The sequence below is a fragment of the Neolamprologus multifasciatus genome, chromosome 15 (genome assembly GCF_963576455.1).
Source record: "Neolamprologus multifasciatus chromosome 15, fNeoMul1.2, whole genome shotgun sequence".
NCBI lineage: Eukaryota > Metazoa > Chordata > Actinopteri > Cichliformes > Cichlidae > Neolamprologus > Neolamprologus multifasciatus.
In genome coordinates, this window is record NC_140453.1 from 39,371,239 (window position 1) to 39,388,386 (window position 17,148).

At 41.7% G+C, this 17,148-nt stretch overlaps 1 protein-coding gene across 6 annotated transcripts in view; it reads left to right on the top strand.

Annotated features, from left to right (window-relative positions):
* Positions 1-17,148, top strand: part of tab2 (TGF-beta activated kinase 1 (MAP3K7) binding protein 2) — a 45,982-nt gene that overhangs the window by 22,036 nt on the left and 6,798 nt on the right. For 2 of the 6 annotated variants that reach the window (XM_085132308.1, XM_085132303.1), the window contains exons 2-3: positions 12,357-12,542; positions 13,953-15,579. In XM_085132308.1, coding sequence (XP_084988434.1) covers positions 12,441-12,542; positions 13,953-15,579 — 1,729 coding nt within the window. In that variant the 5' untranslated portion in view covers positions 12,357-12,440. The other 4 variants (XM_085132306.1, XM_085132305.1, XM_085132307.1 and 1 more) reach the window with 4 other exon arrangements.

Consider the following 17,148-nt stretch of genomic DNA (forward strand, 5'->3'; position numbering starts at 1 on the left):
TTTTATGTGGTACACAGCGCTCAGCAATCTGTCAAATGTTTTAGTACAACTTTGGTAAGCTACGGAGCTGCACCGCTTGATGCATTACGGCTACCGAGGAGCCTCGCGTAGTAATACATACTCTGCTTCAATGTAATATTACCGTATTGTGTGTATAAGGACCATAAATAGCACCTGTTAAGAGACACGGTTATGAAGCGGATTTCAAACTCCAGGCTGTCAGTCACGAACTTGGGAACAGAGCAGCTGTGAAATCTGTCTTTGTTATTATGCTCAGTGTCTTTTAGTTTACATTTTGACTGCACAATTGTGAGCTCTTTGTTATGCACAAAAACAACATAGTTTTCTTTTATTTATGGAGCATTATTATTTAATAAATGCTCATAATTTATTTTTGAGTAGTTTTTTTCATGTACATCTATGCTGTATGCTAGTAAAAGTGCCTGTGTGACATCTGGGACACAGCTTTGACTAAGAACTCTCTTTTTGTTCTTACTTTATGGCTTAAAAAAAATATCGAGATATATATCTTATATCGCCATCCAGCTAAAAAATTCGAGATATGAATTTTGGGTCATATCGCCCAGCCCTAGCACATGTCCAGAGCGAAATGGTTCAAGAGACTCAAGACAGCAGACTGGCATAGGCATCAACCTGACCAGCCTGCCTGTAGGTCATTGGCTCTGAAATTGTGTGGTGTCAGCCCTTTACAGCTGGGACGTAGCCAGCTAGGTGAGAAACAGGAGCTATTGCAATGATCTTTAGCTTTTAGCAGTTTAGTAAAAGTTTAGTAGCATCTCAACTTTTAATATGACAATGTGGCCAATGTCCAACAGCAAACTGATGGGTTGAGGGATGAAAAACAAAATAAACAAAGGTCCTTCAAAATATGTTTGGGCTGCCATAAAAGTGTGTGTGGGGAAACCCTGGATATCCACCAGTAGGGATGAAATAATTAGTTGACAGACAGTAAATAAACTCAAAGCTGTTTTGAAGGTTTATGTACACTGTGGTTGTCAAAGATATACAGTGTGTGCAGTGTACAGTTGTCAATCTGTGAAAAAGTGCAGTGAGGTTTTCGATTAAAGGAACAGGAAGAGCAGGGGGCACTTGGTGATTCGGAGCTGAGTCACTGAACCTGTCAACCATCGCGTGGGACACAGGAACATGTCTTTATCTATCTTCTCTTGTCGTCCTTCCTCATGCTTACACACCAAATGCAGATCTGTGCTCGTTGGTTTCCAGAGTTTGCCATCCCACATGTAGTTGTTGCAGCTTGTAGTTTTGGGAATAGATCTGAAGATTTTTCTTTTTCTTTTCTTTTTTTCTAGGACAAAAATAACTTAGCGGCTGTCCAAATACAACAGGATGCACTAAGACGTGCAGTAATGGGAATAATAAATAATATATGGAGCAGAAAATGAATAGCTGTTTGGTCACACCAGAGTCAGACTGTGTGCACTCCTGTGGTATAAAGTGTTCAAATATTCATCCAACAGCTTCATATACCCATTTTAAATGTTTGAATTTCTGTTTTATTTTATTTATTTATTTTTTACTAGCAGTCTCAGCTTGGATTGGTTGGTTTAAGTCTCCACCCTCCTCTTGGCCTCTGGCTGTATTTGAGTGAAAACTGCACAGTTTGCAGTGAGTGCCAACGGTCTGTACAGCATTTTCCTCCTCCTAAGCATGCTGGCCCTGTAAAGTGTGAAAGCAATGTACACAGTCACATGGTTTGGACACTGCTGCTTTGCTGATTGGTTTAAAGATGGAAAACAAATCTCTATCTCTCTTTCCTGAGACTAGGCTTGGAAAGTTTAGCTTATAGTTTCTAAAGTACCTGCTCAATGAGAGTGTGTGTTGGGGCTTGTCAGCTGACAATTAATGTTTCCACAATGTAAGGAAAAACACAGTGCCCTGCTGAGGCCCTCGTTGCTTTACACTTTATTTTCACTTATTAATTTTTGCTTTGTAGATTGCTCGCACCCTCTCTTTTAATTCCGATTTCCCTGGAGGAAGGCAGACAAAAAGATTAGTGGTTCAGGATAAGGCTTTTCATGTTGTTGAGGTTTCTATTTTAAGCTTGGGCTGTGGTCCTGACATATAATGCCTAAGGAAAGTTAAAGCGGGGAGTAGGGTCTGCAAAAACAACTGCTCTCAGTGGTGGAGGATTGTTGCACAGCCTCAGTAAAGAGGTGTTTCTTTGACTGATTCATCACTGTAAATGACAATGTAAATTGTAAATGTAAATTCTGATATATATATATATATATATATATATATATATATATACACACACACAGTGGGGCAAAAAAGTATTTAGTCAGCCACCGATTGTGCAAGTTCCCCCACTTAAAATGATGACAGAGGTCAGTAATTTGCACCAGAGGTACACTTCAACTGTGAGAGACAGAATGTGAAAAAAAAAATCCATGAATTCACATGGTAGGATTTGTAAAGAATTTATTCGTAAATCAGGGTGGAAAATAAGTATTTGGTCACCTCAAACAAGGAAAATCCCTGGCTCTCACAGACCTGTAACGTCTTCTGTAAGAAGCTTTTCTGTCCCCCACTCGTTACCTGTATGAATGGCACCTGTTTGACCTCATCATCTGTATAAAAGACACCTGTCCACAGCCTCAACCAGTCAGACTCCAAACTCCGCCATGGCCAAGACCAAAGAGCTTTCGAAGGACACCAGGAAAAGAATTGTAGACCTGCACCAGACTGGGAAGAGTGAATCTACAATAGGCAAGCAGCTTGGTGTGAAAAAATCAACTGTGGGAGCAATCATCAGAAAATGGAAGACATACAAGACCACTGATAATCTCCCTCGATCTGGGGCTCCACGCAAGATCTCATCCCGTGGGGTCAAAATGATCATGAGAACGGTGAGCAAAGATCCCAGAACCACACGGGGGGACCTGGTGAATGACCTGCAGAGAGCTGGGACCAAAGTAACAAAGGTCACCATCAGTAACACACTACAACGGCAGGGAATCAAATCCCGCAGTGCCAGACGTGTTCCGCTGCTGAAGCCAGTGCATGTCCAGGCCCGTCTGAAGTTTGCCAGAGAGCACATGGATGATACAGCAGAGGATTGGGAGAATGTCATGTGGTCAGATGAAACCAAAGTAGAACTTTTTGGTATAAACTCAACTCGTCGTGTTTGGAGGAAGAAGAATACTGAGTTGCATCCCAAGAACACCATACCTACTGTGAAGCATGGGGGTGGAAACATCATGCTATGGGGCTGTTTTTCTGCCAAGGGGACAGGACGACTAATCCGTGTTAAGGACAGAATGAATGGGGCCAAGTATCGTGAGATTTTGAGCCAAAACCTCCTTCCATCAGTGAGAACTTTGAAGATGAAACGAGGCTGGGTCTTCCAACATGACAATGATCCAAAACACACTGCCTGGGCAACAAAGGAGTGGCTCCATAAGAAGCATTTGAAAGTCCTGGAGTGGCCTAGCCAGTCTCCAGACCTCAACCCCATAGAAAATCTGTGGCGGGAGTTGAAAGTCCGTGTTGCTCGGCGACAGCCCCAAAACATCACTGCTCTTGAGAAGATCTGCATGGAGGAATGGGCCAAAATACCAGCTACTGTGTGTGCAAACCTGGTAAAGACCTATAGTAAACGTTTGACCTCTGTTATTGCCAACAAAGGTTATGTTACAAAGTATTGAGTTGTATTTTTGTTATTGACCAAATACTTATTTTCCACCCTGATTTACGAATAAATTCTTTACAAATCCTACCATGTGAATTCATGGATTTTTTTTTCACATTCTGTCTCTCACAGTTGAAGTGTACCTCTGGTGCAAATTACTGACCTCTGTCATCATTTTAAGTGGGGGAACTTGCACAATCGGTGGCTGACTAAATACTTTTTTGCCCCACTGTATATATATATATATATATATAGCACAAACTAGGGTTGTATTCCGATTGGTTCTTCATATGTTTTATATCTTCTTTTCATCATGTTTTGAAATTCAGTGAAATTTGAAACAAATGTAAAGAAGAAACGTTTATGATTAAAAACCTAACTGGGGAAGGAAAATCAATCATGCACATTTGGCCTGGCATGAAGACCCCTTTGCTGCTATTCACTTCATGATTTTTCTTAAGCCATATGAACATGCAAACTCACTTTGGGGAATAAGAAATGAGTGTTTTCCACAGTTTCTCATATTTTGCACACAGAAGGAAATGTTTCACTTCAGGTGTGTTCATACCACTCGAGTGGAAATTCTCCTTGTAGTTTAGGCAAGTAAGTGCCTGGATAGAGCGAGTCATTCTACAGTGTTTCATACACGGGACTGTCAGGGACACAGCAAAGCTTTCAGCTGGCCCATGACATAGCATATTATGGATTTTGAAACATCTAGATGATTATCATCCTGATGTGAAAATGTATCCTCTTTCATCCTCTTTTCATATACATTATTCCCTCAAATGGTGAAAAAAGCATGATCGTTTCAAACCTTTTTCTGTGTTGGCCTTGTGATGGATTGGCGACTTATCCAGGTTGTACCTAATTCTTGTTTTGTGAACTGAAAGAGCCAGCGGCACACATGAAGCTGACTCATTAGTGGTAAATGCAGCAAATGCAAGCAACTCTTGCAATGAACTATATTAGGAAACTGGCAGGTTAAATTTCAATATGACTGCAATGCAAAGAAAAGTCCTAGAAGAATTCAGGCCTGCAGTACACGTCTGAAAATGACTGCGAACTGGTATCTGTTTGGAGCCACTATGCTGAGTGACTCAACAATCTGTGGAGCTATGGAGCAGTCCTCGGGATGTCATTCTTGCATGTCAATGTGGTTCACACTGTGACCCTAACCTTTCCTATTCAGAAGGAATGCAGAATACTCTGCTAAACAAATAATGCTGTCAGTGTGTCTGACAGCATTTTTTTCTCTTGTCGAAGTCAGCCATGTAGAAAGAATGTAATTTGATAAGAAATGAAGATGCCAGTTGCTGGAAAAGGAAAAGATGGATGACACCATCCAAAAATAGAAAAGAAGTATACGGCAGGATTTAAAACCTTGATGGTGTTTCACACACAGCGTGTTTTAGTTTTAATGTTGGGATGAATTATAATTGGGGGGAGGGAATTAGTGTTACATACAATTTTTTTTTTTTCCATTTCAATAATGCACAGTGACTCTTTAAAGGTTGCTTTGTGGTATAATATTGAGCAAAGTATTCAAGTTTGTCATATACATATCCATGGGCCAGTAGCCCTGTGTCCATGCCACCAAAACCATTCACTGACCACTCACAAACTAGTGTATTCCTAGTGCCAGTGCCAAGAACAGATAAATGGGAAACTGTGTCAGGAAGCACATCGATCATAAAATCTTTTTAAAACCAAATGATGCATCTGTTCACTATGACAACCCCACTGAGCAGCTGAGGGTACCCTTATCAGATAGTCACATTAGGTGTCTTTATGGTCTCATTACTTCATTTGCTCTTCCTAATGGCTACCTGGTATGGCTAATAATAAAACAATAATGCTAATGTTGGAGTTTTGCAGCTACCATTATCCTATGCACCACACAGTTGCAAGAATAAACTGGATTTCTGAATTAAATACTGATCTGATCTTAATCAGAATCTCTCTTATTGGCAAACATAATTTAATAACACCACCTTATCTTTCATGTCTTTTTTGAATCACTCAGTCATTGTTGTCCTGGTACTGTTAATAATCTCATGCAACTTTATAGCAAGGTCAAAGCCACTGATTCTCCCATGAACAGCACACAGTGGGGAGGACAAACTTCCGCTGAAAGGAAAAAAATTGCTACTGCACCAGATTTAGGGTAGGCAACCGTCTACTCTGACCAGTCGGGGTTAGAGAGGAAATGACACAGCTATGTGACGCTAAGCCTGTTTATGTAGTTGTAGATAGTTGACGTCCTCATAATTTGTTTTCACATATGGATATACAGTTGGAAGACAGGTTAGTTTATAGTAACTAGCTTCTCATTTTTCAATAAGTTGTCTGTAAGCAGTTTTTATTTTCTCCCCATTGTTGGCAAGTAAGCGTCTTCAAAGTCTAAAATTTTCTAACTTTTTTGCAAGAGAAGTAAACATAGAAATTCTTTTGTCTTGTCGGAGGAGTTTGCACTACGAAAAGGAATTGAAGAAGTCAACTCAGTAGCTTTGTAATGCTTAATACAGGTTATGTTTTAGCCACAGACTGTAGATAAAAGATGAACATAGCTTCCAGCTTTGAAAAGTTAGCCAGTGTGGAAATGTCATAAACCTGCTTAGGAAAGGTAACAGAGAGCACCTCAACTAAATCAGTCTGTCATTTTTAATGTGTTCTTAATGACTTGCCAGTTTTACTACAAATAAACAGTTTATTGTCTTACTTTTTTATTATTTTTTTTCTTCCCTTTTCAGGCCTTTAAAAGCTACAGGTTGGAAATAACTGTTGTCAGCTAGCAGCATAGCTACAGTTGTATTTTTAATTAGATTTGTTAATGGATTACCTTCCTGCTCGTGGTCGAGGTGGTTGCAGGTGAAAACAGCTGTAGGCCGGCTGCGTGATGGAACACAGACATTTGTACTCTAAAAACCTGGCTAATGAGCTCAGCAATGTGCTGCCCAAGACATTTTGTACTGAAGAGGTAGGTGGAGGAGGATTTTTTTTTTTTTTTTTTTAAAGGAGGTGAGTTCATTTCCTTTCCTTCCCTTATTTGGCAAAGATGGACACAACGGGCCAGCTGTTTTACCTGTATGGTGTTTACAGAAGAAAACAAAAAGTTGGAAAAAGCTGTCAGTCCATGGTTGCACAGAGAGGCCTCTCGAGAAAGGCATGTCTTCGCACTTCTAAGACCTCCCAGTTTCCCACAGTGCCTTGAGAGGGGTTGGTTAACCTTGGGAGCTGGTGCTCTTGCCTGCTTCCAATCAACTACCATCTGCAGGCTGCGGTCTTGAAGAATTTTTGATTTCCTGCACACGCACGCATGCACGCACACACACGCTTGCACATGAACAGTTTCATGTCCCTATTTTCGAAAGCGAGCAACTAAAAGTTGAGCAGAGTTGATCCCAGCTCTGCATGGCCTTTGAGGCCCAGGCTTCATGGCACAGTGGATGGAAGTTTGGATTCTGCACTTAATGTGTGTGGTTTGTTTCTGTTCAGGAGGCATTGTCTGGTGTGTGTGTGTGTGTATGTCTTCTTGAACAGTTGTCTCAAGTTTCCTTTGACACAATTGTAGTGTATCTTAAAGTTTATTTTACTCTGACTTGTGACATTAATATGGTGAGAAATCACTTTGATTCAGGTGGTCGCAGCTTATTTGATGACTTGAGAGCTCTTTTGTTAAGACTAGTCTCCTCAGTAAAATTTCCATGCATCTCTATGGTTTGTGGGAGGCAAGGTAAGGCCTGTGATTGGTCAAAGTCATTGCATCGAAATGAAATGAAACGGAGCAAAAAGTATGAGTCAAGTTGCGTTCTTTAAGAACACGTATATGTGAGTAATACACAATAATGTGAATAAATGGAAGCAGACAGCTGCAAGTTGCATTATAGCTCAGCATAATCATAAATCTTACACTGTGTAGTACAGCACATTTGATCTACAGCTTTGCGTTATCTTTAGTGCATTCCTTTCTATCTGAAGTGTAATTAAACTGATTTGATTGGCCTTACTGAGAGCTCTGTGTTGTAAATATATTGCTTATGTGCAACATTATTCTAAGTCGGTAAGTAAGCAGCTTGCTTTGCTGTTCTGAGAATAATTTGCCACAGTCATGACTCACAGGAGTGGATACTGGTCCTGTGAGTGCCTTTAGCAGTAGCTGACTGTGCATGATGTTTTCAAGTACGACATGTCCAGGCCTGTGTTAGCGTGTTTGCTTAATGCACACACAAACTTACACATACATGTGAGTTTGGGGTGAGGGAGGGACAGGCTACCAATTAGCGTCTTTATTTGTTTAGGTTTTGCTGGACCAAGACACAGCAGAAATATTTCATGCAGTGCTGCTGTGCTGCTCCTTAAAGCTGCAGGGGACGTTTTGGATTCAACCTGTATGTTTTTAATGTTTGAGCTACCATTTCTGCAGAAGATCAGTCATTTGAAGACTTGACATGACGAGATCAGCACTGTCTTAAACAATTACCATCATGCATTCCACTATCTGCAATCAGTAGATAGTACGACATGACATTTTATTCTTCACAGTAGAGCAGGGCGACATGACCAAAAATATTTATCACGATACACATTTGAAACTTTGCGATAACAATATAACTGACACTAGACAAATTACTTTACAACTTCACAACTTTGATGGGGTTTTTTGCACTAATAATGTATTTTCACTTGAACAAGCAGCTGTTTTTTATGTGCATTAAAGCTATATAAAAATTTAACCGTGCAAATGCAAATCCTTGCTGACAGTTTAACCAAAAGATATTTCCAGTGGGAATTGGCCAACATATCCTCAGCATAACCATGTATAATATCCACAAAACTTCAAAAGAGGTTATACACACGAGATATGGTAATGTTATGTTGAAGCACAGTACGTATCACTCCGCGAGGCTCCTGCCTATGATAGCCGTAATGCTCCGACAATCCATCAAGCGGTGCGGGTACAAAGGCACTGCGCATGCGCGTTTTACCCATATTCTATCGCGATATTTCATTTTCTTATCGTTGCCCAACATTATACCGGTATTACCGTGAACAGTATGATATGGCCCAGCTGTAGTTCACAATGTGTTTTTGTGGGTTTTTTTGTCAGCTAACTTTTTTGGGAGGGGGGGAAATTGCACAAGCATCAGGTGCTGGACTGATATTGCTGCCAAGAGCTCCTGTTGATGATTTATTCCCCTTTTATTTAAACTTTAATTGATTTGGACATTTTTAGGAGCATTCAGTCTTGCATAGTGAATGACTCCATTGATGTAGCATGGCAAGGCCTGCTACTGCCAGAAATGAATGTGGGGCTGTGGGTCAATGCTTTGGCACAGTGAATAACACCCTGAGCAATGGGAGCTTTGTCTCTATCTGTGCTGCCTCAGGCCCTGTTCCACTGCTGCCTTCAGGGACAGCAAGCACTGATCTGCTCTTGTTAGAGCAACCCCTAATACACGGGCCGCTCACAGACCTATAATTACCTAGAGTGAAGAAGTGTGGACCTTTTTTCTTCTTCTTCTTTTTTTTTTTTTTGAAGTCGGGAAACAATCTAACCACGCTGTTGACCTGTAACTGGGTCAGCCGCCAAACAGCGAATTTCCTTCCCCATTGTCCCCCTGCAGCCCTCTAAGTGGAGTTTAAATTGTGGACTGTTGCCCTCTGGCTCCCTGCACTCATGCATCCTCTTAGCCTGTAAGTCAAACAGGTAAATATACACTGATAATATATTAGTTTCCCTAAGTTGACTACTTAAAAGGATTCATTTTCTTGTGGGTTTATTAGCTTCGTGTGCTGGTGGAGACGGAGCATGCTTTACTGGAGTAGTAGGCTTTACTCTAAACATGTAATCTGAGATGCAGCACACTGTTTTCCTCTGGTTTGCAGTTAGTCGCTCATCAAGCTGCACTTTGTGCTTCTTTTCGACACCCTCTAAATGAATTCCACAGTCTGGTGGCATACTTGCAAAGCTTTCCATTTGCTTGTATTTCAGAAGACAAAAGAAAGCACTGACAGTTATTTTCGATTCTTATGTAATGCACAAGTTTTATCAAGACTTTAATGGTTCTTCTCTTTCAAGGGGACCTGGAAAGAAAAGTCTTTCATAAGTGGAGAATATCATAAGTTGTATCTCTGTGAAAGAAAATAGATTTTCTTTTTTAGATGAAAACATGACTGTCTATGCTGGTAGTGCTCTTCTAAGGAGATCTTCAGCTTTGACTTCATGTTGCCTGCTATGGATTTTTAGTCTCTCACACGAAAAGGAGCTTCAGCACTTCTTTGCAGTTGCCACCCTACGATTAACAGTAGCAAATAGGTCCTCCTACTGCTTTCAGCTATAGACGGATGTTTTGCAGAACTGATTTACAACTTTGAAGTTATGACATTACACATCCTCATTTCACAGATAAGGCAAAAACAGCTGCTTCTTGGCTGAAATAAGATCCCAGTGAGGTTGAAGTACACTCATGATTTCTCTCATCATTAAGTAAGTATATTTAAGTGTCTGTAAATGATTTCACTTTTAAATCTGATGTTAGGATTGCTGTTGAGATGTATCACTAATTCCTTTTTAGCATTGACTGGCGTCGAACACAACAGGGTGTGCTTCATGTGTCACAATGTTGTGATTGGCATATTTGAACCTCCCACTGAAAGCTGTTTCGAAAGAGTGTGGTTAGAAGAAAAGTGTGGGAGAAGACTAAACATGGCTGTCATGAACTAACGCTTTGAAGTTCTCATGGCTGCTGTGTTCACTTTTGTCTGCTTGTGCTTCCTTCACACAGCAGGATAATGGGTGGAGAAGCGGGATTATAGAAAAGGTTTTTTGCAGGAAAGATGACTGCAGTGCGTTGACTGCTCAAGACATTGCACAGTGGCTAGTAGTAAAGTGTGGTTGCTTTGGCAAGTTCCCAGGTATGAGTAAAGCTTATACGTTGAATGAAGTACAACCTACCAGCCAACTTGGTCTTATAAAACATACTCAGCTTCTGTTCTTTTTCTTTCTTTTTTTCTTTAGTCCTGGTTTGGAGCCCGTGGTGTTTATTGTATTTTGAACTATACAGAAAAGTGTTTACTAATACAAGCTGACTTACTGATGGTACACTAAATATAAGAAGTGTGTGCCAAAAGTAGAATTTAACTTCTTGCAGCAGAATCCTTTTCAAGTAGGCAAACATGGTTGTGAAATTCAGGGCCGATGCAACAGTTTGAAAGATAGATGATACCAGTATTGCTTTCTCGTTTGTTTGGTTTCTGTAGGTGCTTCACCTTTTGAGTTTTGTGTTTTAGCTCTTCATCTCACTGCCTATGAAAATGTATAGCCAAAGCAAAATTGGTGGTAGACAGCAAATACGTCAGCCCCTGATATCAGTATTTTATTTACTGTATATCAGCTAGTGTCAGCAGGGGTGATAATTGCTGATACCAATATAGAAGTGCTTCTGATATCGAGATGCATCAGTAAATTTTTATTCAAACCATAAATATCACATGTAATCTTAATTAAATGTGTTTAATTTGCTCAAGTCTCCACTAGACTAACTTTGCACTTTACAAACTAACATGCTGGCTTAGCTGTTCCCTCTGTAAGGCTTTACTCTCTTTAACCCACTGTTGTGATTGGCTGCCTCTCACATACAGGTTTGAAGACCAGGTTGGTGGGGCTTCTGTGCTTACAGAACAGAGCATTTATGGCATTCGAAGTGGTTATGAATCCTGACGTCAGAATGCTTTGGCAGTGTTTAATTTTTGCATTCACTGTTGTTGCAAGTATGTAGTGAATTTCAAATTACGAGAGGACATAAGTAACAACTTCAAAGATTCCCTTTAGACCAAATTTGAAGACCTAGAAGGAGAAATGTTTAGTTTGCACTAAAGGGGCAAAAAATTAAGTCCATTGTTATTCTGTAAAAGTTTAGCTTGGAGATATAAATGTGCAGTTTCATACTCTTCATGTTTGTTTAGTCATTTTCCAACAGTGCTTTGTTCAAAAGCTGTAAAACATAACAAAGCAGCAGCATTATTACTGTGGCTCACAAATGTACTCCTGTGTTTCTCTCAGTGGTTCACATTTATGTGTGCAGGAAGGGAAACTAACAAATGGCATGCAGCCCTTTAGCTCGGTCTTTATCATACAGTAGGATTCTGAGGAATCAACTGTTCTGCACAGCTGCCTGTCTATATGAAGATGTGCATCCACACTACGCTGGTTTTCAGGCCCTTTTCTTTTCTGTAATAAGTGAATGTTGATGTTGAGATGAGTTGGAAAGGCTGTTTTTTCTCAGTAGTCAGTTGGAGGTGGTTTCCTCCCTTTGCTACTCTTTTATTAAGGAGCTTTGTGGGGAGAAGGGCTTTTGAAATGAATGCTGTCTGTTCTCATTGAACATCTCTGAAATTCTGTTTTGAAAGCTCCCAGGCAATAATGAAAAAGTCGACCTCAAACGGCTGACGGATGTCTTTTAGAGAAAATTTGCAATAGACCACGTTTGCTCCTTTTCTGCCTCTTGGACAGATTCCTTACTGAATATTAACAAAACACCGTTATACAACTCATAATGGTGAAATGGTGGTCAGAGTATTGTCTGTACAGAGAAAGAGATGTTTCTATTTGACAGAAGCACTACGAGAGAGTGTTGTTTCCTTATCAGATTCTCTCCTTCCTTTCTTTGTTTCAATTTAGAAGATGTTCAAAATGAAGGCGGTTTGCTGCTCAGACTGACTTCCCCGTGTGCTGAACAGAACAAACAGACCTGGCATCATACGAATGGCCCAGGGAAGCCACCAGATTGACATTCAGGTTTTGCATGACCTGCGCCAAAAGTTCCCTGAAGTCCCAGAAGGTGTTGTCTCCCAGTGTGTACTGCAGGTAAGGGCGTTATAAACACCTCTGCTCGCAATTATGTGAAAGAAAATAAAGTCTACATCATTTATGGTGTTTTTGCTTCATGTCTGTGTGTTTTGTATCAACTGTCAGTAGCTCAGTGTTGGTGTCTTAGAAGTGAACGCAACAAAGAAAACAGCATAAATTGAGATAGCTGTTGAATAAGACAAAGCAATTTTCATGCCTGGGAACAGGATAGTAGTGTATACTAATAATGAATTCAGCTAAGAATGTTATGGCATAAAGGAGAGTGGGCCAAAATGATGCAGTGTGTAAGCTTACCTCCTGATTGTGCTTGGGCAACCAAGGTTATGTTTTTTCACATGACTCTAAAGAAATTAGTATCTTTAGTCCAGCCTTGATAAAACATGTCCAGTATTTTGTATACTCTGGATGCTCATGCTCTGGATGAAAGAACTACATGAGTTGGGTTGATTATCAGGTTGTTGGGGGTTTTTTTGTTTAGTTTTTTTTTTATTATTATTATTATTTTTTTAAAACAAGGTTTTTGATTGGTGAAAATCAGTTGTCGCAGTTTAGAAAGATGTCAAGTGTGATATGATCTGGTAGCGCATTTAAGAACAAAAACAAAAAGAAACACCAAAACTCACTGAGTGAATTGACTAAAGTGTAGTTCAAGTTTGTAGAGTTGGGAGTAACAGCTGGTGGTTCATCTTAAACCAAATCAATTTCGCTCCTTTTCCATTGGTACCTACTCGGATCACCTGGTACCAGGTACTAATGAAAAGCCCTGAACCGTGGCGAGTCGATCCAAGTAGGTACTACTGGAAAAGGGACTTTTGTGTCTTAACAATGAATAACGGACTAATTTTAACTCCCGTGCCTGAAAGACCAAAGAGATTATGCCATGGAGAGGCATCCATGTTCTGTCAGTCCCCTATAGAATTACTACACCATCTACAGTATTAATCAGAATTAAACTTGCCCAAAAAAAAGAGAGAAAGAAAAAGAATTAAACTTGCACACAATGATCAATTCAAAGGTCTTCATCATAATTGATGCCAAGGTCTCTTTTATCATTTTATTGGCAGTAACTTGTGAATTATGTTGACTCATGAGTTGGATGAGCTACTGAAGTTGTGGTTCGTATGTTAGTTGTTGCATGACAGCGGTGCTGCCAAGAAAACAAGCTCCACGCCCCTTGTTACAGCATTGATCCCTGCATACAATTTTTCAATAGTTGTTGTAGGTCTGCGTATTGTGTTGTATTTTCAGTACCTGTGTATTATTATTTCTTTCAACCTGGCCATAAAATGCTATTCTCAAAAATGGAAATGGTGTAAGCATCTTAGTTTTTTCATCTTCCTGTAAGGAAGTAAACATGAAACAAACACACATGTTGCCTAACAAGTCTGTCTCTTCTCTCTCCTGCAGAATAACAACAATTTAGACGCCTGCTGTGAATACTTGTCCCAGGTCAGTCCGGGCTACCTGTACAGCGAAGAAGGGAACCTCAGCTTTTCAGACGACCCCAGCTTCAGCAGGCTCCATAATCACATGACCCAGCTGAACCTGGACCTGCAGCCTCAGAATGTGCATGTGGGCCCGGTTCGGGACAGCCTGAGAATGAACGGCAGCCGGACTCTGGCCCACAGCCTGAGCGAAGGGCCCCTCTCTACAGGCCAGGCCACTAACAGTGACTTCTTTCAGCAGGAGCCCCAGTCAGCCCCAGTGCAGGTGCCCTCCAATTTCAATGTATTTGGCGTGATGGAGCCCCCGCGTAAACCGCAGCCTCCACAGCACCTTGGACTCTACCCTCTGGGTGGCAAAGCACCAGCTATGGGTTCCCAGCAGACACCACGCTTCAACCCAATCACCGTGACGTTAGCCCCTAACATCCAGACAGGACGCAACACCCCTACTTCTTTGCACATACATGGTGGGCCACAGTCGGGCCTAAGCAGTCCACAGGGTAACTCTATTTACATCCGGCCTTATGTTAGCCAGTCCGGTACGACACGGCAAAACCAGCACCAGCAGCAGGGAGGCAGGGCCCAGTACAGCCCCACTTCCCAGCCTCAGCAGCAGATCTACCAGATCTCACATCCTTCCTCCCTGTCCGGCTCCTGGTCCGGCACTCAGCACTCTTCCTCCTCCTCTCATACCTCACAGCCCCAGACCCAGGGCCATCAAACTTCTCACGTCTACATGCCCATCAGCTCACCTACAAATCCCCAGGCGCCTTCCTTTCTTCCTACTGGAAGTCAGGCCTCTTCCTCTGGTGTCTCATCATGCTCCTCTTCCTCCTCTTCGGTCATGCCCAGCTCCCTGTCGGCGATCAGCCAGTACAATATCCAGAACATCTCCACCGGCCCACGGAAGAATCAGATAGAGATCAAACTTGAATCTCCCCAAAGGAGCAATTCTACAACAGCTGTGCTGCGGACGAGCAGCGGGCCCCGCTCATCCTCCACGTCCTCCTGCCCTTCCTCTTCCTCTTCATCTGCTGGGGCAGCTTCTGTCCCTGCCACCCCTCTGTCAATCGGAGGCTCGGGTCCCACTGTTTACATCTCTACTGCTGCTACCACTCCCTCCGAGGAAGTCATTGTTGCCTCAGCCGGCTCCCGCCCACAGTCCAAGTTGGGTAGGAGTCCTCACACACTCTTCATCTCAACAAACCCTTCCTTACAGGGGCCCTCAGGGGCCAGGAACATAGGGGGTCAAGTGAGCATGGGCCCTGCCTACATCCACCATCATCCACCTAAATCTCGCCCCTCTGTGGGAGGAGGGGGTACAGCTTCTTCCCCACGCGTGGTGGTCACTCAGCCCAACACCAAATACACTTTTAAAATCACAGTGTCTCCTAACAAACCCCCAGCTGTGTCCCCTGGAGTCGTGTCCCCGACTTTTGATGTCAACAATCTCCTCGGCCTACCCCAAGACCACCACTTTGTGGAGACAGACCCTCAGCATCTCTCAGACCCACTTTCGCCACACCGGGAGAGACAGAGTGAACCTCGCAGACTCAGCATGGGCTCTGATGATGCAGCATACACACAAGGTAAGAAATACACAGTAGCATCAATAATAAAGGTCATTTCCATTTTAAAATTACTCCTGTACTATTTTTACAATGCTGACATTGTAGCATTTCTTAGTTGTTTGCATAGAAAGCATCTTCTGTTTTATAATGCTTTATATATAGACTTATTCTGCTCTCTGTTCAGCTTTTTACTGAACAGACACAAAGCTCCAGAAATTGTTTACACTGTGAATCGTATTTCATATAGACCTCTGAAATCTGGTTAGAAATGTTTGGTTTACAGTTTATTGACTATGTAGCCAAGGTAAAGAGGGTTAATATCTTCAACAGTCCTCCTGTGTATGTTGATCTCATTTGAGTTTTGTTTTTATTAACAAATATTATTCAGGTTTCTGCTATTCTCAGTAGGCCAAAATACTTTTTCCACAGACTTCTGCCAAGAAAGTCATTTTACTATGAAGTATACTGCTTTTTTTCCATAAGATCCTCTGCAGTGCATTTCCTGAGCCAAACTGTCTATGCTTGCTGTCAGTATTGTTCAGCCATAGTGTAAACATGTTGTGTTCATCTCCACAAAGTTGAAAAGCAAAGGTGACTCGCTGAGTGGGGGCCGGTGTGATCATGACTCTAGTGTGAGTCCTCCACAATAAATGCTGCATTTGCTCCACCAGCGCCTGAGACTTGCAGATTCTGTTGTGTGAGTCAAACATGTCAGAGCACACTGCTGTTTCCTTTTTTGGGCTTTTCACTGTATTATGAGTGAGTCAGCAGCTATGGCTCCTGCACTGTGGTGACTATCACCAAGAGGGGCTTCACACCAGGCATGCCGCCTCTACGATTGACCATCATCAGTGCAGTTTTCCATCAGTTTATCCTCACTGGTTTGGGAAAATGTTATCCCCTACTGTTTTGATTGGCAAGGTCACTTTGGAAGTTGGTGCTATGCAGACACACCTGTCACCACATAACTGTTAGTTGAACATAACTGTGTTAACTACCATCAGTCACCAAGAATGTGTGTTATTGTCTGGCAGTGGAATAACATTAGTGGTATTGCATAACTGTTAAACAGTTTGTTCTGCCCTCTGGGGCAACACCACTTTTGTATAGGTAAATCATCCATCTGAATTCTGGAGTTGTGGGTGTGATCACCTTGATTGACAGGTGTGCTGACACAGGGCTGGGCCACAGTTTCGTTTGTCACTGAACTGAACTGCTCTGCAGTGTTTGTACCTTACTGGAGAATTACTGAAGTTTGTGCTTCAGTCCCAGTACAGTGTACGGCTGCAGCTGGTTATTCAGCATTGTTAATTTTAGCCAGTAACTTGGCACTTTACCCCTTTTGGACAAAAAAGTGACAATGACACTTCTAAATGCAAAGTCCAAAAGCAGTGAGTGATGTCTATCGTACATGCTGCACACCTTTACGACAGTGACTTGTCAATTATAACATTGGCCGAACATGAAGCGTTGTCCTTCTTAACTCTAATAAGGACCATAATTTACTAAATACGCGTCAGACAATTTAGAACATAAATTTATCCATAAAATGTTTACAGGGGGTTATTGAGAAGAGCCGACTTCCGA